This window comes from Halichoeres trimaculatus, unplaced genomic scaffold (genome assembly GCF_033239565.1).
Source record: "Halichoeres trimaculatus isolate MK-OKI-2021-1 unplaced genomic scaffold, fHalTri1.1 fHalTri1_scaffold_9, whole genome shotgun sequence".
NCBI classification, from domain to species: Eukaryota; Metazoa; Chordata; class Actinopteri; order Labriformes; family Labridae; genus Halichoeres; species Halichoeres trimaculatus.
The window spans coordinates 32,102,980-32,129,919 of record NW_027437188.1 but is presented as its reverse complement, the minus strand read 5'-3'; the positions used below and the strand labels follow the sequence as shown (position 1 = coordinate 32,129,919).

Genomic DNA, 26,940 nt, shown 5'->3' with positions numbered 1-26,940 from the left:
ATTGTTTTTGTCTTTTGGCATGCTGGGACACAGGAAGGATGTGTAGAAATCTGTTTGGGTGTTAATTGGGTCTTTAGGAAACAAAGAGGCTGGAGTATGGTGCCCTTTTACATAATTCAAGGTATAAATCAACACTTTCCTCCCCCAGAACTGAGTGTCAGCATTCTGAACTTAAACCATTAAAGTGATAGTGCCATAGTAACACGGTCGGTGCATTGATAACTTAATAATAATAATAATAATAATAATAATAATGATAATAATAATAATAATAATAATAATAATAATAATAATAATGATAATAATAACAATAATAACAATAATAATAATAATAATAATAATAATAATAATAATAAACAAACAAACAAACAAACAAACAAACAAACAAATAAATAAATAAATAAATAAATAAATAAATAAATAAATAAGTGAACAAATGAATAAATATACCATGAAACAAAACACCCTCAGGTTTTTCACTGGAGTATTGTCAGTGTTAATCTTAGAAATAATTCATATATGAAACTTAAACTGGGATGTAACTTTTGTTATTACAAAGGCTGACTTTTGCATAAGATATGCAATGTAACTACCAGCCTCCTGAGGTAGTTTACCAGACTACAATAAGTATAACAAGTACAACAACAAGACAATTGCACATCTTGTGGTTTTCAACATTTGCATAGCTACCAATGTTTTTAATAAACTGTAATTCAAATATTTTTTCTCATATTTGTCCCAGTGAGTGCTGTCTTGTGCCTTCTGCCTTAAAAAGAATCCACTAGGTACCTAAGAATACAATTTGAGTTTTATTTTGAACATTGAACCGGAAGTGTAGCTCTATGTGGCTAATATCTATAATACCATCCTCTGATAGGAGACCTTGACTTTATTGTTTTGCAAAATTGCTTTATATTAACAGTAGAAAGTTATTACAACACGCTTTATTTGCTAGAGTTTTTTTCTAATTCAACTAAAAAGACATAAAAAAAAGAAAAAATAGAAGGCAATCTTGGTAAGTTTTGTATTGAGGCAAAATTGACACTCATTTACATGTTTGTGCCAGCTTAATGGCTTCAAACACTCAACTGTATTTCTAAAACAATTTTTTTTTTTAGAATTTTAATACATTGCTGCTCACTTATAATTACAAATGTTTTAATGACAGATATAAAATACAGGACGGCTAAATTGCTGGTTTTGAACCGGTTTTGTTTCTATTTGTATTGTGCGATTCTTTATTTTGAAATATTTACCGGAAGCGTAATTTCATGGATCTTTAGCTGCAGTTCTCCCCAAAGACCACCAGAGGTTGCCAAACATTCCGTTTCAACTCATGTAAGCTTTCCCCGTCTGAGGGGTAAAATACTCTAAAAATGCGAGTTTGCTTTGAAAATACAAACAAAAAGAAGAAAAATAGAATTTAAAAAATAAAAATACTGTGACTGCATATTAATTCTGCTAATTTGCCAGACAAAAAGCGTCCATTGTTGTTTAAATTACTGCCAGAAAAGCTATTAACGTTGGTATGGTTTTATGATACCAACAAATATATACTTATAGAAATGATAAAGCGTTATTCGGACCAACAGCTAAACTTTGTGCTGAGAAGTTACTTGTAAAATAATCCGATGCGTTTCGCTTTCTGTTAAAAATCTACCTATCAGAGGCCGCGTTTTGGCGCGTTGCTAGGCAGATTATGTTAATATATGCAATGCAGCCATCTCTGCAGCTACCATTCTGAGGTAAGAACAACTTGTACGCCTTCTACAAAATATAAGATAACTAGGACATGGTTCGTGGTTAGTTCTTCATCTTGATATGTTGATAATCTTTCTGTTCGTTTAGTTTGTTTGTGCGGGTTGTTTTAGGGCACATGTACCGATAGAAAATATCTATTTTTTCTTTGGCTCTCTTCGGTCGTAGTTGTTGTTGTTAGTCCCACCCAAAATGGAGCCCGGTCTTCCTTGTTCACTGTAGACTTGAAGGGCTGGGCTCAACTAGAATAGGGGGACGGGTGAATCTACCCAAATAATTTTTGGCTTGTATCGACTTAAATCCACCTTATTTGAAAGTTTCAGAATGTGGTCGTCCTCCTGGGGCCTGTGAAGTTATGTTTGCCCGTACAGCCGGCCGTACATGGGGACTATATGGCCGTAATGCTAATGTTGCGGTGCAGTAAATGCCCGGGTTTCTGCAGCGCTGGTTTTTGTGGTATGGTCCAGTTGGGACTAAGAACCTGCGGGGTTAAAATAGGGGGGAATTGAATTTATTATTGATTATACCAACTTAATTTCCGAGTGACTTTGGGGTCGGGATGTTTAACGGTAGCTTCTGTACCGACATGCGGTTGAATTTAGACACCGTTTGCTGGGCGGCGTCGTGAGCAAACGTTGGCCGCATTTTCCCTCGTACCCCCGCTGAGAGGCTCGTGTGGCCGCTCTGAACACGCAGTGACATGCGGGTTTATTTTGGCTACATGTCCTGTCTGCAGAAGGAAACGGTGCCCTGATGGCTGTAACCTCTGTTACAGAGGGCATAGGAGCTTAAAACAGTGCTACAATACACTCTGCATAAAGATGCTGCAGTGCATCACTGTTGCAGCTTTTCTCCTCCAGCAGGTCGAATGCACTGAATGAGTTTTTGCATATTTTTCACACTATTATTCCCAAAAAAATCCACATTTTCCTTTTATAATCACAATTGCAGGCTATAAATTCAAATAAGACACATCTCAAACTCCCAAAACAGCTGCGATGTTTTATGTAACCCTGAAAAAAATCACCATGCTCTCTTATTTATATCATTACACCCATTAAAGTCACTATCTGTCATTATCATTAATCCTCTGTCTGTCTCTGCGTGTAAAACAGGTGTTCCTGTCTGTCTCCAGAGTGAAGTGAAGGTGAAGTGGTTGGAGACAGGCCTGGCACCTTGCTGCCATGGAGACCAAGCAGGAACCCTCTGCTGTGTGGAGTCAGACTGCTAACAGTGATTCAGGCAATGGCACACAGGTCCTACACCCTTCCTGATTTATCCATGAAATAGAAAATCAGTGTCATAACAGACAGAAAAATGAGCTGTAGATTTTATACAACCTTCTCCTCCATGATAACAGACCTTGTTGGCTTTTCTTCAGCTTTTATAGGGTTAATTATAAAGATCTGACTTCCTAAGGATAAACTCTTACCTTTATTTTTAGTAGGATTGCTGTCATTCTGAGTCTTATTAGGCTGCTCATGTGTTTTGCAGGTGCACTTCGAGGGCGGCACGGTGGCTCAGATAGTGTACAGTGGTGATCAAGCAGACCGAGGTCAGCAGCAGGTGGTTTATACCGCGGACGGAAACTCCTACACGTCAGTAGAGTCTGCAGAGCACACACTGGTTTACATACACCCTGCTGATGGCGGTCAGGTAAGATTATCAGCAGTAAGCTTATGGTGCAAGTTGTGTTATGTTACACCTGTGGGATTTGCCCTAAAACGCTGTGATCAACCTTTTCTTTCAGGCTGTGTTTGCTGATCAGCCCCAGGTGGCGTACATTCAGCAGGATGGCACAACTCAACAGGTGAACATTTAAATCATTGGTGCAAAAACACATTAATTGTCTCACAAAGCTATTGAAAATATTTCTTTTGGGGCAGACTAAAGTTAAGGAGAGGTCAGAAGTTTGGCTACAACTTGGGGAGCAAGCAAAGTTTAATTTCTGATGCAGAATAAGTTCTTGCAGAGGAGGGAAAATCCACCTCTGTGACCAAACACATCAGCATTTTGCATCAAATTAATGCAAAAACACTGTGCCAAAGCTGCAGACATCCTCCCTCCTCCACTCATAGCAGCTGTGGTAGGCAACACAAACTCTCTGCACTTTATTTCAACTTAATATGCTCTTATTCACAGGTCACTGTTTTGCTGCCCAGTGGACAGAATGCTGCTAACCTGCATGTCCTCAGTAATGTAGCAGAGGCTCCACAAGCTATCCTGGAACCTGTCTCCCAGGTGAGGACACACTGTTTGTGCTTTTCAGCAAAAGGTTTTGTTTACATCTGAATTTCTCCTCAGAAATACTGTAAACCCTGAATAAACACAGTCTAGAATATGGGACATTGTTTACCTCATGGGCATTAAGAAAACAGCTGAGTAACAATGAACTCTGACATTATTACACACAGGAGCAGCTGTCCGCATCCAATTCACTCCCCTCCATGGCTGACATCGGGGACCCTCCAACGAGTCCTCTTGGGGCCACAGACTCCACAGAAGACTCTGATGAAGATGAGGATGAGGACTCTGAGATGGATGACTGGGAATCTCACGAGCCTCAATCATTCAACCCTCACAGCCTGTGTGAGTGCTGTGCTGGATTTGTCACATGTTTCTGCTCAGGAAGACTATGCAAGACTTTATTTGTGTATCTGTTTTTTTTTTTTATTTACCAAGATAAGCTCAATAAGTTTGAAGAAGTTGTACATTTAGATTTTTTTTTTTATCTCAGGGGTAAGGATTCTGTTGTATTCAAAGTTCAAACTATCGTCTTGTTTCTTCTCAGGGTGTGAGGAGTGTAATAACACCAACCCCTCAGTGTGTCTGAAGCATGGAGCTCTCCACCCCATCCCCAACCGTCCCGTGCTGTCAAAGGCTCGAGCCAGTCTGCCTCTGGTCCTCTACATTGATCGCTTCCTGGGAGGAGTTTTCTCAAAGAGACGTATCCCAAAGCGCACTCAGTTTGGACCTGTGGAGGGTCCCCTGGTTCCTCAGGCTGAACTGCAGGACCACTACATCCACCTGAAGGTAAATTAGCGTTTCATACAAACCAGCTCACTGCAAACTGTGAGTTCCGCAAAGTTTATGACTGAAAATGTTTTTATTCAGCTGTGCATGCTGGACGCCGAGAAAGATGGAGAGAAGTCTGATGACATGTGGTTGGACCTCTCTGATGAGGAGAGCTGTAACTGGATGATGTTTGTGAGACCGGCTCAGAACCACCTGGAGCAGAACCTGGTGGCGTATCAGTACGGCTCTGAGATCTTTTACACCACCATCAAGAACATCCAGCCCAAACAGGAGCTCAAGGTCAGGGTGGTGTAGTGCACTGTGTGTGTGTTTCACCCTGTATGATGAATGATAATGTGTTTCCAGTCTGTGTGTGTGAATTAATTTTTTTTATGTCCATCTGCAGGTGTGGTACGCAGCGTCCTACGCAGAGTTTGTCAATCATAAGATCCACGATGTCACAGAAGAAGAGAAAAAAGGTGAGTGTCCCTCTTCAAACTTTTAAGACTAGAATAGTTTTTAGCTTCTTGTTGTTTGTTGTTCCTGTTTCTCACCTTCTGTTGTTCCTTCAGTGCTGCGAGAGCAAGAGAAGAACTGGCCTTGTTATGAGTGTAACCGGCGCTTTGTGAGCTCTGAGCAGCTGCAGCAACATCTCAACATGCACGATGACAAGTTGAACTCTGTTTCCAGGTAACACTTTTTTACATTTAGGTAACTAAATCTTATCAGTTTCTGCCACATATGAACCCTCATGAACTGTATACTGTCATTTTTTCTAACAGATCTAGAGGCCGAGGGCGAGGAAGAGGAAGGAGAAGATTCGGGACGGGAAGAAGACCTGGACGGCCGCCGAAATTTATACAATTGGAGCCACTTGTTGATGCCAGTGGTGACAAGACAACAGTAAGTGAACATTAAAGAAGACAGCAATAATTTATATTTCTACCTAGGATCAATATAAAACACTGACTAGTTCGGTTCGAGTTGGTCTTTTTCTTCATTTTACTACTCAGTTTGAAGTGAGTATGTAGCTCTCATCATACGCGTGTGCAATGCTAGGCGAAGGACTATAGCAGGACACTTCGTGGGGAAGCGTGTATGTTGTTTACATGACAAGCGGAGAAGACAGAGTTAGAGGGTGTACCTGTGGCGGTGTGGCGTTCTGCTGTCTGGGAGCTGCGACTGAGTGAGACTTTGTTGCTACATTTAATGACTTTTCAGACCCTCTGGAGAGTTTTTTTAAAGACAAAAGTTTATGGGACTTTTCTGGAGTTTGGATAATCTGAAGTTAAAGCATGTTTTGATCTCCTCAACGGTCAGTGTGTGTGAGTACCTCTTCTATCCAAAACACAGACAGACAGTCCTCCTCACTCGCAGAAGTTGATATCACGCAAGTGTCTGTCTCATTATGGTCACTTCTGCCCAGATAAAACAAGAGGGTTGATATCTAGACATAAAAAAACAAGAATGGACGGAAGAAAGTTGGTTTATAGTTATAAACATATTTATGATGTTGTGTTTTTCGTGCTTTCTGTCTCTCATACAGAGTCCATGACAATTACATGCAAATAGATTATTTAGCAAATCAGACAGCAGCATCATTTAGTGGCTTTTAGTGACTTCTGGGAAAACCAATGGTGACTTTACTTACTGAGGAGTTGTCATGTTGAAACTAGGGATATTTCACTCAGCGTTAATGATGTTTGGAATGGGAAACAGCCTCATTCTTTCAGGTTTTTCAGGACTATATATGAAACTGATTAAAAATAATCAGTTTATAGTGGATTATTAGGGTATATGGTAATCTGGGGTGTTAAAAAAAGGGATAGACCAATTATCGGCCAGGCCGATGATCAGGGCCAATATTTGGCATATTGAGGCATATCGGCATTGGCCTTTTTTTTAACTGATGGCCGATAAGAAACATATTTAAAACTGTGTTGTTGCAGCCCTGATGCAGCCGCTCCGCTGTCTGCAGTCACTGATCAGTCCCCAGCACTGTCCCACCCACAGTATCATCTGATTGGTTCCAAGCAGAGCCATGGCTTGGGAAACAGCCAATCAGCAGTGCAGTTATTACATTTATTGCAGTTACATTGAAATTTTGGAAAACTTTATTTACTGCAGGAAACTTTAGCTATTTATGTTTTTAAGTTCTCATTTAACTTTATAAAACATGTTGCTATGCCTGGGAGCTGTTTAATAAACTCATACTTAAAGGAATTTGAATGAAGTTAAGTGTTGGAGTTTGTGTTGTTCAAAATTTTGACACCAATATTATACTTTGACTGCAAATTAATATCGGCTTCAAATATCGGTTATCGGCCTCCTTGACTACAAATAATCAGTATCTGAAAAATCCATATCGGCCTCTCTCTAGTTAACAACAACAACAATGTACACCAAACTGAACTGAAAACTGTGATAAGAACTGAACCGTGGTTTTTGTGAACTGCTCCATCCCTATCATTGACAGATCAAAAACAATCAGTTCTAATCAACATTTTTTTTCAATTTCCTTTGAATCAGGAGATGTTGGAACTGACGGAGAAGCCGCTGGAGGAGCCAGCTGAGGGGGCCCAGAACGGGCTGAAGGTGGTGGAGATGGAGCAAGAGCCAGAGACGGGGACTGAAGAAGATGACCAGCTGATGCCTCCTGCAGGAGACCCCAGCCCAGAGTCTATAACTCCTCCCTCCAACACGGACCTGCCTGTTCCTCTTAAAGAGGACCCAGCACAGGGCAGCCAATCAGATTCTCACCTCACCTCTCAGGACCTGCGCCGTGCAAAGAGGATACGGGTAAGAGGCATGACTCTGTCTGTTGAAAGATGTAGAAAGTCTTTTACTGAGCTGTGAATGTATTTTACATCACTCTGTCTCTCTTCCTCAATGCGTGCTTCCCTTAAAGATGGATGGGCAGGTAGGTTGAAGCTGGAAAAGCTGGAAAATGGTGTAACATTGGTTTTGTCATTGATCATGGTGTAAATGTTTGTGTGATGCAAATGATTTCCCCCATCATTACATCTATCAGTTTTCAGATCTATGTCAGAAAATCCTGATTGAGTTTTTATTTTTTCCTCTTTTCGTCCCCACAGAACGCAGCGCTGCAGCATCTCTTCATCAGGAAGAGTTTCCGTCCTTTCAAATGCACACACTGTGGAAAAGCCTTTCGAGAAAAGGACAAGCTGGAGCAGCACCTGCGCGTCCACAGCCGGGACGTTTACGCCTTTTCCTGCCACATCTGCAGCAAGAGCTTCATGAGCGATGCAGCCCTGGAAGATCATCTGCTGGTGCACGCAGAAAACCGCTCCTACTCCTGTCTTTTATGTCCTGAAACCTTTGAGAGGCTGGACCTGCTCAAAGACCACGTGGGGATTCACGCAGTCAATGGCTGCTTCACCTGTCCCTCCTGCAAGAAGACCTTCACCGACTTCATCCAGGTTTGTAGTCCACTAGGAAGAGCTGAAAGGAAGTGAATCACCAAACCCTATCAGCTGTTAAAAACTGCTCTGTACTCAGAGAAAACAAATGTTCTGCTCCTCAGGTAAAGAAGCATATCCGCTGTTTCCATTCAGAGAAGATTTTCCAGTGCCCAGACTGTGAGAAGGCTTTCTGCCGGCCAGACAAACTGCGTTTGCACATGTTACGTCACTCAGACCGTAAGGACTTCCTGTGCTCCACATGTGGCAAACAATTCAAGGTGAGATGAAGATGAAGATGAAGAGCACTGAGAGAAACAGTAAGGAAGTGTGAGTTTTCGATGTAATAATTTTTGTTTTCTGTTGACATGAAGAGGAAAGATAAGCTGCGGGAGCACATGCAGCGCATGCACAATCCTGACAGAGAGGCTAAGAAGGCCGACCGAATCCACCGCTCCAAAGCGCTCAAACTCAAAGTCCCCACCACCGACTTCGAGAGCTTCATGTTCAAATGCAGGGTTTGCATGATGGGATTCAGGCGCAGAGGGATGCTGGTGAGCACAAACTCACACTGTGCTAAAACTTAACATCGACAAATCAAATGCTTTGTATGCTAAAGTCTTCTGCTTACAGGTCAATCATCTGTCCAAACGTCATCCTGAGATGCGAATCGATGATGTGCCTGAGCTGACGCTGCCAATTATCAAGCCCAACAGGGACTACTTCTGCCAATACTGTGACAAGGTTTGTTTGCCAGAGTCATGAAGCAGTCAGTTTGTAAGAGACTTGAGCGTGATGGATGGACTCTTCTTGGTTTAGGTTTATAAGAGTGCCAGTAAGAGGAAAGCCCACATACTGAAGAACCATCCGGGGGCGGAGCTGCCTCCCAGCATTCGTAAGTTGCGTCCAGCTGCTCCTGGTGAGCCAGACCCCATGTTAAGCACACACACCCAGCTGACCGGCACCATCGCCACTGCTCCGGTCTGCTGCCCGCACTGTGCCAAACAGTACAGCAGCAAGGTAAGTCCTGAAAAGTTAATTTTAAACCTGTCGAGATTCATTTTAATACTAAATATGCTAAGCTAACCCCTCTCTGTGTGGTTGTCTCTCAGACTAAGATGGTTCAGCACATCAGGAAGAAGCACCCAGAGTTCGCCCAGCTCGCCAACACCATCCAGGCTCCTTTGACGACGGCTGTAATCAGCAGTGCTCCTGCAGTCATCAGCACAGACGGTACCACAGCTGAGGCTGTCGTGGTGAGAAAGAGTTACACACTAAAACTTCATCCTGAGCACCAACACTCAGAAAAGTAGGAAATGTCACTTTAAAGCACCAGATTTCATAAAAGTTTGATTATTTGTCCCCACAGACGACAGATTTGCTGACCCAGGCCATGACAGAGCTTTCTCAAACGCTTACAACGGACTATCGCACAGCTCAGGGGGACTACCAGAGGATCCAGTACATCCCCGTGTCTCAGGCAGGAGGCAGCCTGTCCCAGCCGCAACACATTCAGCTGCAGGTGGTGCAGGTGGCTCCGGTAAGATCAAAGATCTGATCAACGGACTCGATTTGTTTAATTATGGCTGTCACTTCAACGTGTTAATTAGATTAATTAATTACTCTGCAAATTAACACGTTATACAAATTAACACAACATTAACTCAGCGGGTTCCAGACATTTTCAGAGCATCTTGAACGATCTTTCAAGACTCAAATGATATTGTTTTCTATGACTGTGCAAACACCAAAACTACCTAAGAAGAGTGGACATTTTTCTGTTATGTCTCTCGTCCTGTTTTTTTTGATCCAAAAAACAGACTAAACATACTTTTCTTAGCTCATGCCTGTCTTGGGGACTCAGTCCTTTGAATCTCTCCATGATCTCCGTCGTCTTTTCTCATGAACGCGCTGCTATTTCTCTCTGAACGACTGCGACACAAACCTTCAGTTGGAGCGTGAGCTGCCTAAACTTTTCTAACTTGCAGCGTCTATGCCTCTGTCATCTCACATCTTCTCCTCATATCCATGCTGAGCTCTCATTCAAAGAGCACATGGCTGTCGCCCACAGTAGTTTATGATCACTATTTTAATTGACAAACTCCACCAGACTCCACCTCCCCTCGCTGAAAACACAATTTACTTTTATTTTACTTTACTTTATTTTTTTAAAATATTATTATTATATTATATTTATAATTTAATTATTTCTTTAATAATTCAAAATTAATTATATTTAATATATTTTTTATTATTTTATATTTTATTTATTTTTAATTTAACTTTATTTTTTTACTTTCTACTTTACTTTTTTAAATTTTGTTTTACTTTTTTTTATTTAAACAGTTGCAATCAAATTTAAAAACTGTTTTTTAATTGGGGACCTTAAGCAGATATGAGATTAAAATGTGATTAATTAGACTAATTGATTACAAATCCTATAATTAATTGGATTAATTTTCTTAACTGCCCGACAGCACTAAATTTTACATATATACATATGAAGGGAACTGGAAGTTTCTGTAAAATATATTCTTGTGTGAACATTTCCAACATTTTAAGCCCGGCTCACACTACAGGATTTTAAAAGTCCTCAAAGATTCTGAAATCGGGTTGTATCACACACATCAGGAGAATCTTCACAGATCATCTTCTCTTAAATCTTAAGCACACTCTAACTACAAGATTTGCAAATAATCTTCGTCATCCTCGTCTCATAACTTCTTATGATTTCTGGTCCCTCGTAGGCGTCTCTCTCTGATTGGCTTGGTCATCATCAGTGAGAATCAATGGTGTAATCATCCCAATAAATAACTGGATAATCTGCACCGAACATCAGGCCCAAGGCTTTAGACATTTAAGGCTTGAGTTTCATTTGGAAATAATCTGTATTTTGTCCTATGAGGGATTGGAGTGACTTTCAGAAACTCTAACAGTTTTTTATCCTGTGTTTGTCAGGCTTCCTCCCCACATCCCCAGCATCCAACAGTCGATGTGAGCCAGCTGCATGACCCTCATGGCTACAGCCAGCACTCTATCCAGGTTCAACACATCCAGGTCACAGAGCCCTCAGGCTCAGGTCAAGGTGCCACACAGGTAACTCTTCACTTTTACTGTGGAGCTGGTGATTTTATAACATGTTGGAAACACTTTAAAACCATCATCTCCTTCCATTCCAGGTTTCAGGTCAGCCTCTGAGCCCCTCATCCCAGCAGCAAGGTCAGGATCTGAGCCCCACCCAGCTGACTCCTGTGACCTTAGCACAGAGCCAAGGTCTGCAGAGCAGCAGCAGCCAGCAGCAGGGGACGGTGCAGCACGCTTACATACCCGGAAACTGGAACTACAGAGGCTACCGTAAGTCGCATAAATGCAGCATGAACGGTTTCATGATTCTGTGCTGCATCATGTCCTGTAAGTCAACTTCCAACCTTCTTACTGTTGCAGCATCTGAGATCCAGATGATGGCTCTACCTCACACCCAGTATGTGATAGCTGAGACCAGCACACCTGTGTCTGGAGTCAACAGCAACCAGGTGAAAACGGTACGTGAATCTCAGTGTAGTGCTGGATACAAGTTACATCCTGGATGATGAGAAGCATAAAAGATCAGGGTCTGTATTCACAAACCATCCTAAGCCTAAAAGTAGCCTCAGATTCTAAGATTTTTCTTCGAATTTTCCTTCGGCAGGATAAAAGTTATTCACAAAGTGTCTTAAGCCTTAAGAGAGCTCCCAAGGTGAAAAAACTGTTAGGAGGAGGAAGGAGGACTTTGAGAAGCCCAAGAGTGGACGTTCATACTGGTGTCGGACTTTCCCACACACTAAACAAAGTTTCTGCCAATTGAGACAGCTGTTTAGCTGTAATCGCTGCTCTTGCTTGGGATTGCAGCACAGTGCTTTTCACGCACAATGTCCGTGGAAAGAGAGGGAACGGCGCGTTGATTTGTTGGCACTGAGCTCCCAAGTCTGCCTCTTCCCTTGTGCCTTGATCGCAGGACACAAGATCTCTCTTAACAATCTTTATTCTCCTCCTGCTGAGCCGACAGCAGACTCTGTCTTTTTTTTATCCATGTCGTTCACTGTTTAGGAATTCTGACAAATTGAACTTTTTAAAAGGATGCCAGTAACCACAGGAAGTGCTAACAGCTGAGTCTGCATCCACCATTAAAATCAAACACATTGAGTAGTAAAATTACTAGCCCAATTACCAAAATTACCAATAACATAATGCAATAGCTCTCCTCGTTTGAAGAAGTCAGCAGAGCCACAATTAGTTTGATTTAGCTGAGTTTAATCGTCATAATATAAAATTAATGTCTTGATTACACATTTCTTAATACAGTCTGAGTCATGTGATCTGTTGATTTACTTTCAGTTCATTGCTAGGAGCACAGACCGCTTTTTTTCCTAATCTTTTTCCCTGTCTGTAACAACCAATTACTGCTTTTAGGAGACTTTGTCGTACCTAGCAACGGGGTCAACCACACCTCCTCACTAAGGTCCCGTTTACACAATGTTTCATCCGAAAACGCTAAAAACGAAGTGAAAAAAATCTGTTTAAACGGATACGCTGAGGGACTTAAAATACTGTAGTAAGCATTCCAGGCCTTTAGGTGAAGCTATTACTGTCTGGTCCAGAAGCGGCTTTTGGTAGATCTCCACTGAAGTAAAGTTGGGCCGATCATCTGGTGTATTGGTGAATGTTAAGAGCAGAAGTGGAGCAACAGTTGCACATTTTGTTAAAAGACAGACCGCAGATTCACGCCAACGGTGGCAGCAGCATTTCAGAAAAATTCTACTCTGGAGGCTGTTTTCGGCTAAAATGCTGTTTCCATGTTGACACAAGACCAAAACGCGACAATGCTTTTGCGTTTCATCCTAAAACTGCCCCTGAGATCAAAGTTTCTGTCTCCTCTTAGCTCAGAGCTGCTCTCAGAAACTTACTGAATCACTCTTAAGCTCAGATTCCTTGCTAGGAGTTTTTAGGCTAAGTTAGGAGCTCTCTGAGGGGACTCTGTGAAATTTTGTGAATACGGACCCAGAAACTCTTCTTTCAGCTTATAACTGACTCTCCTGCCCTTGTCTTACAGACACACTACGTCATCTCTGAGGGTCAGACCGAGCTGGAAACCAAACAGACTGTTTCTCAGAACACAACACAGGCACACACCGAGCAGCTGGAGCAGCAGCCCTCCAATCAGCAAGCCACCACACAATACATCATCACCACAACAACCAACGGCAGCGGCACAAGTGAAGTTCACATCACCAAACCCTGAACTGCTCAGTGACGAACCTCACAGACTTCTGCAGACATGAGAGCTGAACCTGCATGTAACCTCAGCAGCTTGTACGCACATTCAAGACTCAGTCATTCGCACATGGAGACGGACTCTGAGCTTAAAGGGGATGAAGTGAAGACCAGCACAGTTTTATGTGTCTGTGAAGTGTTAAGATGCAGAAATAAAGATGTTAGAGAGATATATGAAGAGTTTCATTTAGAGAGGAACTATTATATGAGTTTATCAGGAGCAGTAGGTGCATGTTTGCAGAGTGTGGACAATGAAAGTGATCATTCTACGGATGAGCTGAAGGAGTAAACAGTTTTGTTGTCTTTATGAGATCTGAGCGCCCATTTTAAATATTTATACAGCTCAAGACATTTTCTTACAGTGTCAATATTTGTAAATGAGTCTGTAAAACAACACTGATAAAAAATACAGTAAACACAATCATGCAGCTGGACTTCCAAATCTAGATGTTGCATTGTACGTTACCATGTTGTTCCTGCACTTCATTTGTGCAGGATTGTTCAGATTTCCAGAAAACATTTTGTTTCATCCTCGTCACAAAAACAACATCTGTGTTTTTTAAAGTAAAACCTCAAAACAATCAGCTCCACCAAGGGCTCCATGTGTCAGGGCTGAATGTGGTGCTTTCCCTCTGTTTTTAGAAGAATGGCACAGCCAGTATAGGCCCAAAAAGAAATGAAAATGAAACTTAAGCTCAAAGCCAAATTTAGATATCCTTCCATGTATTCGCTAAAGCCCCAGTTTGGAATATACATCCTAAGTTAGCAGCTAAAAATTAAAGATGATACTGTTTCTTAACCTTTTTTAAACACTACAAGTACTAAAATATGTTTGATTCCTTATGGTAAATGTTGTATTTTAGTGCAAAAATCCCCTCCAAGCATATCCTATTGCAGTAAAAGAAGGAAGGAGGTCAGGAAAAAGAAGGAAGGAGGAAAGAAAGATGAGCTCAAACAAGGTGCAGTAACTCCACACTGGAATGAACTGAAATCTTATCAAGTTAGAGATAGAAATATGTTCTGAATTGCTTGTAACAAGTTAAAATATCCGCCGAAGTAAATTTTCTAGCAAAATTTTCTTGTTACGTTAGTTTTTTTTTTTTTTACTTGTTACAAGCAACTCAGATCTAATTTTTTGTCTGTAAATAACTTGAAACAAGACATTTTTCTGGACTGACCAGTTGAAGTGACTCATGTTGATTAAAATAAGACAATTTTTGCTTTTAATCAGACAGAAACACTTGATAAGATTTCCGTTTTTTGCAGTTTTCTTAAAGAAACTATGAGCATTTTTACATAAAATCCATTGATGAGATAAACACAGGTTGATGCACTAAGCAGAGCTCCTTGCTCCTTATTTATATCAGTCTATGCCCTTAGACGTGTACAGTGTAAAATATAACAGGAGTATTTTGAGTTTCATCGCGTTTTGTTGTCATCCTGGTGTTCACATTCATGTGCTGAGAAATTAAATCATTTTATATAAACACTTTTTCTTTCTGTTCCTTTTAAAGGAGGGTAATTGAGGTCACGCTTCATGTGTCTGGATGTTGTTCCCACTTTTGCTGCTAGGGGGCAGCAGAGTTCAAGAAACCAGAAACAACTTTTAATGATTCAAACTCACCTGTTTGTGACGTTGTTTTTTAGGAAAGAGTTTCATGTTAGTAACCGTCCAACAGGTTGCTCACGTGCTTTGGTCTAGTTTTGCTCAGTGAGGAGAGATTACTCAGGAGGAGGCGCACTGATTGACCCTGGCACACCTGGGAGGAGCAGGGCTGGTCCTCCTCACAATAGTTATTAGTGTGTTTAACACATTCCTGCTGAGAGGAATGTGACGAAAGGAGAAAGACACAGCCTATTGTAAACACTTCCTCAAGTAAAGCCAGTCCAACAAGCTTTTCATGCTCCAGAACTAATCACTTATAAACCAGGTGGATGTTAGTCAGATCATCAGCATGTCTGTGTACGTGTGTGTGTCTGTGTGTGTGCTGCTCTCATGCCTCAGCTGACGGCGGTTTACTCCAGGAGTCAGGGCCCGACAGGACAGGGAGGGAGCTCGGACTGGGCCCGTAAATGGATGGCTCCTGCTGAGAGGAGCTGGAAACCAGAGAGGTAGGCAGACCTGGGTGTCACTCAACAAGTGGTGTGTGGATTCGGATCAGTGTTTGAGAGACAGATCTCTGATTACCTGCTGCTGCAGCCAGATGAGATCTGTGTGAGATGATGGCTCGGCTCAGAGTATGTTGACAGTGAATGTTTTTTCCTGCTGCTTTAGGGGAGATATCTGTCAGTGTGTGACATCTTTGGCTTCCCTTTGAACTCTTTATCATTACATGAGCTCAGAGAGTTACTGGTATAATAAGCTACAGAGTGAAATGCTGCTTTGGGAAGGATCCTGTCTGATTCTGATAAGCTGAAATCTCAAGATCTTACTTTCTCTTTTAGTCTGGTGAACATTCAGATACATGACTTCCTGAGAATTTGCAAAAAGTATTGTCTTTTTCCCCTGGGTGTATGTGTTTAGTTCCCTTCTAACATTTGTTTTCCACATGTCTTTACTCCTCTAGCCCCCGTTATCAGCCTCAGGAGTCGTCTTGGTCCCTGAAGAAACTCCTTCACCTCAGGCTGAATCTGAAAGGCTGGTATAGTTTCGCCCTTGTCGTCGCGGTGTGGTCGGTCTGCCAGGTGGAGGCGCCGCTCTACCCCTCTGCAGGTGTGTGCTGGAAGCTGGTGTTGGTGTGTTTGGTGTGGATGGTCCTGGGGGGCTGTTTCCACACCCTGAAGAGCAACATGCAGCCAGGACAGAAGCAGGTGAGCGCACCTGTGTTGTGGGATCAATCTCACTTTGACATCTGGATGTTTCAAAGGGTGTTTGTTTATTTTGTGTGTTTACTTTGATTCCAGGGAACGACTCCACCGAGGACAGAGGAGGAGATTATGACTGAAAACAGGAATATTCAGTTTTCATGGTGAGACTTTTCTGTCTGTATTCTCTCACATGAAAACAAAACTGGTCGATACTTTCTCTTAATGCATCAAAACTCATCACGTAAAACAGCTTAGACTTAAAGATATTTTTATCTTTATTTTTGAACTCAAATAACCCCACTTTCCCATATCTGATTGGCTGTTTAGCCTTTAACATTTCATTAAGTCTGTTGCACCATTATATAAAAATAATAATAAGCAGTAAAATAATCATTCAGCTAAAAACAAAGGTTATCTGGGTGGCTTTGATGGATTTTAGTCTTTTAGTTTGGTTTTGTTTTGTTTTGTTTTATTTTACAGTTTCATATAGCAGACGCTTTTGTCCAAAGTGACAAACAACACAAGCAAGAAACCTTCAGATACTTAGATAGTGCAACAAAGTGCTACAAGTTATTTGGTTGTAGGTGTTACAATTAAGTGCAAGAAGATTTTTTTCCCATGTAGAATAATGTGTCCACAACCAACCACAATTTATTGCTGCAACAGTATCGTTCAACCTTCAACAACATTTAATGACCAGTGCTAAATATTCCCTTAGAGCTGGGTCTGAGAACTTCTGAGGGCCTAAGTGTGATGAGTCTTCAGACATCTCTTGAAATCAATCAATCAAACTTTGTTGGTATAGCACTTTTCAAACATGACTTTGTAATAAAAAGTGCTTTACAACAAAATAAATAAATAGTGATAAATAAATGAATGAATAAATAAAATGAAATAAAACAAACTCAAATAAAAAGCATAAAATTGAATAATTGAAAAAAAATAAATAAATGAAAAAATAAAGAAAACATAAGACCCCCCCAATCCTCCCCTCCCCAAACCACATTCAGAATACAGAGTTAAAATTAGAGGACTGAGGAAACGCCATCTTGAATTTAATTGAGGAAAAACAGGAGCTAAAACCAAAATAGTAATTAATAAAAAAAAAAAAGAATAAATAATAATGAAAAAAATACTAATATTGGTTAAGGTAATTAAATGTGTAAATAAATAATGAAATAAAATAACATAACAGTATAAAATAAAAAGTGAATAAATAATATGGTAAAATGAGAAAGTGTAACATTAGGTGTGTAGTAAAATCAGCTAAAACTAGGGTAATAAAAGGAAAAGCATTAAACAAAAAATAAAACTCCAATTTAAAAAATCTGAACTAAAATGTATAAATAAAACAAAATAAAACGGTTAAAATAAGTTTAAATATAACATAAAATAATAATAACTAAAATCAGCTAAAAGCCAGATCAAAAAGGTAGAACAGTAGGTGCTGAAAAGTAGAAAACAACTCTGTGGATCGTATAGAGTTAGGTCATTCATTCCACCATTTGGGAACAACAGACAGAGGAGAAGAGTCTGGCTAGAGATTTGGAGCCGCACTGGGCTGGGAGCACCAGGTGTCTTTCACAAGCAGAGCATAGTGGGCGAGAAGGACCTGGATTAAGGACCCCAGGTAGAGAGTAGCTGTTCTAGTCAATGTTTTATAAGCCAGAAGAAATTTGATTGGAGCTGCCGCAGGAAGCCAGTGAAGAGAGATTAACAGCAGGGCGACGTGTTGTTTTTGGCTGGTTAAAGACTGATGTGAAGCTGAAGGTGGCGTTTCCTCATCCATGTGGAGATATCAGCCAGAAACGCTGCTCTTTCCTTTTCTCCAGCTTTATCAGGTGTTCAGGTTTTGTTGCACCCCTTGTTGTGACATATTGAAAATGAAAACACCTGACATTTTGCCTATGGATGTTAAACTATAGCTGCTCTTTGTTGTTTTTCTCCAGGGCGCCCCGGCCGAGGAGCCCCGGCCCCACCGTCCCTCTGGCCCTCACCCTCGCTGACGGCCTGCTGCTGTCAGTGCTTCAGGAGCCCCTCCCGGACCCCCCTGTCCCCCACATTAAGTCTCTCCTCAATCGACTTGAGGTAAGCGTGAGGAAACACACCGACACACACTCCACAGCCTGCAGCAGTCCCTGTCATCTCCTGTGTTTCCACTTACTCTTTGCATGTAGATCAGCGGGAAGTCTTTGTTGGTGATATTACAGAGATCACACTCACACGCATACACAGATATTCTCGCTCGGGGGCAAAACACACTCCCCCTCACTCAGAGTGCTGTCATCTGCGCTCAGTATGCGTCAGATTGACAGGAGGGAGAAGTTCAGTGTCTTATGTCTACTGTATTTCCTGTCTGTGTCTCACACATGCTCAGAGATCGCTGTGTCACGTTATGGTTCAGCATCCTCGTTAAGCTGCTCCCAGCCTCACCTGCAGATCTGGACTCTTAATTAAACATCTGTAACAGGATGTGAGTTTAATCTTTACAAATGTGCTGACTCTGAGAATCTGTTCCTTCTCACACCAGCCGCTGGCTCAACTTTTCTGCCGTGAGCATTTCAGCCTCAAAGGACCACAAGCAAAGCTATAAAGTCTTTGTCTGTTTATAATCACATCCCTCTTTTCTCTCTCTTCTGAAGGACGTTAACTTTATCACTGGCCCGTGATGGGATTTTATCATTTCTCTGAGAATTTTCCAGATTTGACTGTCACATTTTCGAACTGGATGAAATAAATCTTTGCACTCTTGCATGTGTAGCGCAGATGTGTCAGTGGGAGATGGTGATAAAATTCAACATGCAGATTCTTGTAAACTTTCTTCATCTCTTCAGGTTTTTACATGACAGCATTATGCGCTTATAAATTAAAATTTGACTTTTGATGTGTGTATCCTGAACGCGGCACGGCAACATGTGAAGGTTTTGCAGAGCCTCATCATCATCATCATCATCATCATCATCTCATTCCCTCCACAGTCGGTGTTTCACGTGCTTCAAAAAGCAGATATTGGCTCAGAAGAGACACTGGAAATGGACTATGACCCTAAAGTGACGGACAAAGTAAAGCTGATCCAGACCTACCTGCAGAAAAGGTGAGCTTTAACGTGCTCTTATCTCTCCTGGGCCCTGATTTGGTTGGATTAACACCCTGCATTCCTCTCTGATAGGATGAACTCACTGTGCACACTCATCCACGTGCAGCAGAACTTCGAGGCCAGTGTGAAGGACATGCTGGAGGGTCTGGACGGCCTCTGGGCCCAGCTGGAGGAGCTCCATACTGGAGTCACGCTCACCAGAGAGGAGAGTCAGGACCACGGAGATCTGGCCTTAGCTCTGACAGATGCAGAAGTAAGCAGATGTGAAAGTCCTCATATAAATAAGGAGCAAACAACCTGCAGCTCTGGAGCCTCATGCGGCTCTTTGGCTCATTTGCAGTGCCTCCTTGAATCTTTGAAAAATATTATTGAAATATATATTTTTTAATTTCTCTTAGAGAAGGTATTGATGGTTAAAGAAACTGGTACTAGATAAAATCACGTGTTAACATCTTGCAATAAAGTCTGCCACTGTGCTACTTTTACTACTTTTGCTTGATATGTGGCAAGATATTATCTTAGTCAGATATTCAATCAAAAATTTTAAAAATTTGGCAACTTTTTTAACCCTGATTTTTTAAAACAAAAAATTTGGGGAAAAAATTTTAATGACAAAATTGTTTGAAAAGGTTTGCAATTTTTAGAAATTTTTCAAGAAAAGCAGAATTTGCAAATGTCTGAAATTCCAAACATTTTTGCAAATTTTTGAAATTTTATAAAAAAAATTGAGGAAACTTGCAAATTGAAATTTCCAGATTGTTCAAAATATTTAAAAGTTTAAAAAAAAAATCAAAATTTTTCAAAGGTTTTGCAATTTTTTTTTCAAGATATATAAAATTCTGTTATATACATACATATATATATATATATATATATATATATATATATATATATATATATATATATATATATATATATATATATATATATATATATATATTTGCAAATTGACATTATAGGTTTCTTTAAAATCCTTGCAAAAGTATTGACATTTCAAAATTGTTTGAAGTTTTTGCAGATTTTATGAAATTTTGCAGAGAAAAGCAGAATTTGCAAATTTCTGAAATTCCAAACATTATTGCTAATGTTTGAAATTTAAAAAAAAAATAAAATAAAATTCAAGGAATTTTTGCAAATTGAGATTTCAAAATTGTTCAAAATATTTTCTAAATTTTGATTTTTCAAATTTTTTTGAAGGTTTTGCAAATTTTTGATATTTCACGATATAAAGTTTTACAATTTTAGTTTTTTTTTCTTAATTTTTTTGCTGATTTTGAAAATTCATTTTTTGGTATTTTTGCAAATTGACATTAAAGGTTTGTTTAAAAACTGTGCAATAATTTTGACATTTCAAAATTATTTTAAGTTTTTGCAAATTTTATGAATTTTAAGTCATTAAAACTTTGCTAGTTTTTTTTCTTAAAATTCACTTTTTTAAATTTTGCAAAATTTCAGATTTCAAAATTTTGCAATTTTTGCAAATTTATATAAAAAAACTAAGACACAACATGTGCAATTTCATAAATTCAAAGATAATCTCATTTTGATAATTTTTCCTTGGATTTTAACTGTGTATAGAATTTTATTAACTTTTTTGTCTTTATTGTGAAGATAAAGCAGATTTTGTAGCTCCTGAATGATTTAAATCCAGCTGAGCTGAGGCAAAACGGCTTCTGCTAAAGTAAGGGTTGCAGACCTCTGGTCTAGAAGTGGAGTGTTTTTTTTTTTACAACCATAGTTTTTAAAATGTGTTTGTCTTTCTTTCTAGTTTCAGTTTCTCTTGGGAGCCATAAATCCAGTTGATTACATTAACATTTTCCTTGTCATCTCCTCTGAGTGTTGTTTGTAATACTCTTATGTGTTTGGCGCAGACTTTGTTTGCAGTCCTGGGACGCTTCAGGAACAGACTCCAGCGCTGCCAGACTCATCTCAAAGACAGCACACAGCTCCTGCAGGTTTACCTCCCCTCGTGAAATAAAAACACTCCTGATTTTCTCCTGTTTTCGGTCAGAAGTGCTCACGGTTATTTTCCACAGGAGTTAACCTGGAGTCACACTCACATGAGCAACAGGGTGAGGAGCAGCGGTGAGTCGGTGTGGCCGGAGCTGCTGCTTCAATCCAACATCGAGCAGGTAAATTAACCTCACATGAACAGCAGACGTGTGTACAGCCAGCAGGATTAAAAAAAAAACTCCTCTGTCTTCACAGTTTGACAAAGTGCAGGAGAATTTCCTCTCCATGGAGCAACAGACCTCTACCTTCCAGGCCCACCTGGAGGGGCTCAGAAGCGCTCAGGCCTGCTCGGGCTCGGTTTCCTCACAGACTCCTAACGTTGTGTCACCTGAGCAGCAGAGCTCACTGAAGGCATCATCTATAGACAAAGAAAGACAGACTCTGCTCTCTCTGTGTGAGAGGTCAGCTCTGCAGTTCTCCTCCACGATCGGACGCCTGCGCAGATCCGGGAGGAGGAAGTAATCTCTGCTGGAGACTTTGTAAACAAAAAGACATTTCTCTGAGAAGATATATTTCAAATGTTGATCATTTGCTGGTTGCCTGTTTTTTTTTTTCTTTTGTAAGTTGCTGCAGTGTCATTAAAATATTTCAACCACAAGAGGGCACACTTTCCCCAGTTATTACAAGCAAAATGCAACAACTCTGAGCTCCTGCTCCACAAACTAAACCTCTAGTTTGGTCACTCTGGAGTCTCAACTGCACAAGGCCTGAGTCTTTTTCCTTTAGCAGCTTTATAGGAGGAAAGCTTTGGACAGTGTCCTCAAACATGTGGCCCATAAAGACGATGAGAAGAGTCAACTTCAACATGTGTCGAGATTGAGACGCAGCAGTTATATTTCAGTCAACTCCATGCTAAAACTTTTATCAAGCATTGTGAAGTAAAAACCATTTATACGCGTCTTAATGTGCAGGAATAAGTCTCAGGTTTTTCTCTCTATCACACTGAGTTGCGGTGATGGCCTGAGCCCTTCAAAGGAAGGATTTCAGGCCGGGGGCAGAGGGGGGCAGAGGAAGGTAGAAGAGGGCAGTGGAGGTCAACGCCGGAAGCGTTTCCGTTATTACTAAAAACTAAGCAGCCCTCTAGACCTTTGAGAAAGACGTGAAGGTCTTTGATCCAAATTCAATTACCCCACAGCTCCAGCCCTGACGGCGCAGCAGTGGACAGAGCTTTTCTCCGGCAGATTTCTGACTCCTCAGGCCAAACACGACTCCTGATCAGACGTGATTAACTCAAAGCTCGTGAGTTTACAGTGTGCAGGACGTGAGTGACATTTGACCGTGGACTTGCCCACCATCTGCCGGTTCCTGCATCTGTCCGATTCCCTCACACGGGGTCAGCGATTTGGGAGAGGTGGGGCCGACCCCTGGGGGATCCGGGATGAAAGGAATGTAAGCTGAACGCTGCAGGATCCGAGCTGTCACAACACCAGAGACACAAACACACCATGTCTGGACAGACGGATGGAGGGATGTGACGGCTGGGGGAGGAGGGAGGAGATGTGTTGTGTGTTCAGTTTTTTGAAGTTGGGGACCAGAGCTGTAAATGAAAGAAAATGTTATGACAGGCCGCATGAATATGTAACATTTTCCAGGAATCCATCCTGGGTACGCAGAACGTCAAAGTCTTGGATGTTTTCTTACAATAACAATGACCACATTTTCTTTGAGGTCTGAATTCAACAAGAGGAGTTTTGAAATTGATTTATCGAGCGCTTTAATAAACGACTGGAAGGGAAGACCGGACTCTGTTAGATGTGAATGAAACACATGGCTTCAAACAGAAAACAAACCCTGCTTCAGAAACTGATAGGACCCTTCCCCGTCCACTCATGCCTCACATATCTGGCGTGTGATGTCATATCCAGCAGAGGGATGGCGTCTGTTGGCGCAGGAGGAGTGAGGGGGGCAGCGACTATCTCCTGGCTAAGAATGTAAGAGTGAACTAATGAAATTACCACAGGCTTTGTTTAGTTACACTTAAAACTTGATGACTAGCTTCCTCACAGGCCACTCCGGTCCTGGAGGAGAGGCTATTTCAAAGCTAGCTCAAGTGTGTGTTGTTTCAGAAAATATGGTTCATGGCAGAGGTCAATCCCTCGTCTTATCCTGACAATTACTCAGGATCAGGTTTCACTGGCGTACACATAGCGCACATTTGTGCTGATCCCTCCTCTGATGGCACTGCGAGGCACCATACAGTAGTACTGACAGCTGCTATCTGATATAAACAGACGAGAGACCCTATTAGTGAGCCCTCCTGAGAGCTCAATTAAACAAGCTTTGACTAAGACTCCTAATTTGTTATCCAGAGAGACTTCAGAAAACATTTAGATGGAGCAAAAACAGAAAAAAATACGACAAAGCAAAGTAAATATTCAGACATGAAACAAAGGTGAGACCACTTCCTCGTGAGAGTGATGAATGTGCGTCTATGTGTGTGTGTGTAAGTGGGGGTCCTGTTAACCTTTACCTTAATGGCTGTGACATTTCCCACCTTGATAAACGGTAACAGCTCCATCAAAAGGCAGTGTGTCTTCATCCGATGATCTGAGGAAAGCTGTGTAAATCAAACAGCAGTTACAAGTAAATTATCTCCTACGCTAGAAAAAAATCTCACAAAGGAAAGAAGTTTTTGTGATTTTTCTGCTTTCATGGCAGCTTGTTTGAAGATTGAAGTCACAGAAAGAAATGACCTCCCGTGTCTTTCTGTGGTGCTTTATCGGGGACCAGTCTTGCTTATTACTGTCTTATTTCCACTTTGTCCTGTTACTCTGCAAAAGCTTCAACTGTGTTGCAGTTTATTGTCTGTTTTCTTCACTTTGGTCGACACCTTTTTGACTCAGTTTACTGTACGTTTGAAACCTCCCTCATTAGTTTTTGTGCTGGTTTTCTCATCTTGTCTTCTTCGACGCACTGTCATCAGGAGAAAAGTAAAAACTCATTACTGTGCCGTACTCTTTTCCCAGGTTGATTTGATGTGTGCGACCCACAGAGTGTGAAAAAAATGGGTGTCATCTTGCTCCCTCTGGTGGCTGACTGCAGTATAGGTAAAAAAAATCCATCTCTCCATCCGTTGTCGTGGTGATTTGAAGATATAATCTGGCTGCCTTTTATTTGGGTCCTCTTTTTTCTGAAAATTTTCGTTTTCATTAGTTATTAGAGGTTGAAAACAAGGCTTTGCGTCACATTCAAGAATGATTGACAGCTGCCGTTCTTGTGTAATTTTCCGGGGATTGTAAAATATGTTTAGAGGGAGAACCAAGAAGATATCAGACTCTCAAAAGAAAAAAAATATTATTTTGTCACCTGGCTCTGCTCAGATTCTCTCTGGGTCCCTCATATTCTCTACTGCGCAGACTCAATGATAAATGGCGGAGCCACGCTGTCCACTCTATATATAGTTTATGGCATGAACAAGTTTTCTCTGCGACTGCTCTTGCAAAATCAATAACAGCTATATACTTAATTCTTATTGGACAAAACCTCTTGATCATACATTGAAACTGTTAGTGGGAAAGCAAATCTTTCTCCAGTGGCTATTGTAAATTTTAGGATTCAAAGATGTCAAGATTGAATTTTTTTTTTTTGCATAGCTGCAACTTTTCACATACAAGTATGAACAAAAATGGGATGTTTTGGTATTATTTTACCATTTTCATCTTAAATATGTAAATTCTGTTTTATTTATTTTTTGCTTGTTCTCAGCATATCTGTTTTCAATTTTTAGGATTTTTTGTGGACAGATACTTATGGTGGCCGGTAGGTGTTAGCTGAATTGTAGAAGCAACAACATGAATGCAAGAGCCACAACATCACATTGGAAGTTAAGAAGACAGTTTCCCTAACGGACACAGAAAGTTGTGAAAGTAGGGATGGGTACCCGATTAGGTACTTTTATAGGTAACGACTGAATTCTGTCAAAAGTACCAGGTACCAATTTATATAGAATCAAAAGGTACCATGTTGAGGTACCTAAATGCATCTTTGTGACGGTGAGAAGGTGAAAGAGTGAGCCATTTTCCATGCTGGACATGAACACAGCCTTACAAGCTTATATAATAAAGAATAAATATGCTAAATTGGAAAAAATTTGCATTTTATTATTAAACATTTTTTTTTTTAGCACATAAACACACAAAAGTACCAAAAATAGTACCGTTGAGTATTGATACCAATTGCCTGGTACCAGGATTTAGCACCGTATCGTTTCAAATGTGAAAGGCACCCATCCCTATGTGAAAGTAAGAAAATAATTTTCTTTTTTTGCCTTCAGGTGTGACAAATACAGCTCTAATGCTAACGCTATTTCATTATAGAGCTTAGTATAAGATGATACATTTTTTTCCAGTAAACAAATAGAAGTACTATGAAGGATATCACATATTTCTGTGGCCGTTAGGATAACTAACCTCTTCTAACTTCCATTGTGTTTTTGCTCTTGCGTTCGTGTTGTGACTTTTGCAACTCATTTGACACTCACTGGCCGCTGTAGATACTGGCTGAAAGTACCAAACTTCGATACTGCGCTGACATGGCACAACTTCAGCTCAACGCACGCTTTAAAACCATATCAAACTTATGTCAATTTGAAAAATGAACACTGACTTTACTGATTTCCTTTTTAAAGAATAATTTCTTTTGTTTAAACATGTTCGCACCACACCGACCAACGTCTCTCCAAGCACGTCTGCACTTCATCATAACTGGTTTGAAACAAGTGAACAGTTGGACTCTTCGTGTGTATTTTTGCAACATTTTGAGTTCAGTCCCTGCAGGTGTCCTGGCCCAAGAGTCAGTTAAAGTTGTTTTTCCAAAAAGAAAATCTCTCTCAATAAAAATCAAACCCATAAGCTTGACTTCTATCTAAGAACTGGACACAGATAACCGAGGCAACCCCGTTTTTAACCAGAGGCTGTTGGAAACTGGATGGACAGCTGCACACTGAGACACAACATCAAAACGCCGGCCACAGATGTACGCAATTAGCAACATGGTAGACATTTGGGGAGCAAAGGTCCATAAACGCACGACTTATTATGGTTGATCTAACATGGCTGGAGGGGAGCCGAAACTCGACGGCATTAATGGGTTTGAGTTTGGGCTGGAACATTCCTGCGTCCAGAATTCAACAATCTCAGATCTTTAATATGAAGTTTTTTCTGCTAATAAAAACCTGGTCCCTAACATGCATGTGTGCACTTGTTTACAGCGTGAGTGTACATGTTGCAAAGCGTCACTAATGGGCTCAGCGTGCGTCCAATCATTAGGAAACACTCAGCTTCCTGTTTGTGTAAATATTTTCTTTTTTTGTTTTCAAAGAGAGCGCGTTAGAATAATCACTCCTGACCTCTCTGCCCTCCTGTTTCCTGCTCATCACGTGGACGCGGCGCACCTTCCGCGCTGACACTGCTGAGACCAGAGGTAGCAGCCTGTCGCGACCCGTCAGAGGCCGGCCGCTGGGAGAGGTTTGTCAGGAATGGATGGATTCTCTAAAGGTCATGAGCGGCAGCCATCGATACC

General features: G+C 40.8%; 2 protein-coding genes across 6 annotated transcripts; both read left to right on the top strand.

Moving 5' to 3' along the window:
• Window positions 1-1,671: 1,671 nt before the first annotated feature.
• Window positions 1,672-14,954, top strand: prdm10 (PR domain containing 10). Of its 5 annotated transcripts, none has more exons than XM_074679824.1 (23): window positions 1,672-1,745; window positions 2,874-3,014; window positions 3,253-3,414; window positions 3,509-3,568; window positions 3,901-3,999; window positions 4,173-4,347; window positions 4,550-4,791; window positions 4,873-5,073; window positions 5,180-5,252; window positions 5,346-5,463; window positions 5,556-5,676; window positions 7,303-7,572; window positions 7,869-8,213; window positions 8,318-8,473; window positions 8,567-8,746; window positions 8,826-8,936; window positions 9,012-9,212; window positions 9,305-9,448; window positions 9,562-9,732; window positions 11,151-11,288; window positions 11,372-11,546; window positions 11,637-11,734; window positions 13,282-14,954. In XM_074679824.1, the coding sequence occupies exons 2-23, from the start codon at window positions 2,943-2,945 to the stop codon at window positions 13,468-13,470; spliced, it is 3,501 nt and encodes a 1,166-aa protein (XP_074535925.1). In that variant the 5' UTR covers window positions 1,672-1,745; window positions 2,874-2,942; the 3' UTR covers window positions 13,471-14,954. The 5 variants fall into 5 exon arrangements, with proteins under 5 accessions (XP_074535925.1, XP_074535930.1, XP_074535926.1 ...); XM_074679829.1 differs by lacking the exon at window positions 1,672-1,745 and adding an exon at window positions 1,776-1,795; XM_074679825.1 differs by lacking the exon at window positions 1,672-1,745 and adding an exon at window positions 1,782-1,802.
• Window positions 14,955-18,221: 3,267 nt separating this feature from the next.
• On the top strand, window positions 18,222-21,380 carry LOC141797884 (uncharacterized). The gene is made up of 4 exons (XM_074679573.1): window positions 18,222-18,398; window positions 19,289-19,404; window positions 19,480-19,660; window positions 21,279-21,380. Exons 1-4 carry the CDS (start codon window positions 18,222-18,224, stop codon window positions 21,378-21,380), a joined length of 576 nt encoding a protein of 191 aa, XP_074535674.1.
• The last annotated feature ends 5,560 nt before the right edge of the window (window positions 21,381-26,940 follow it).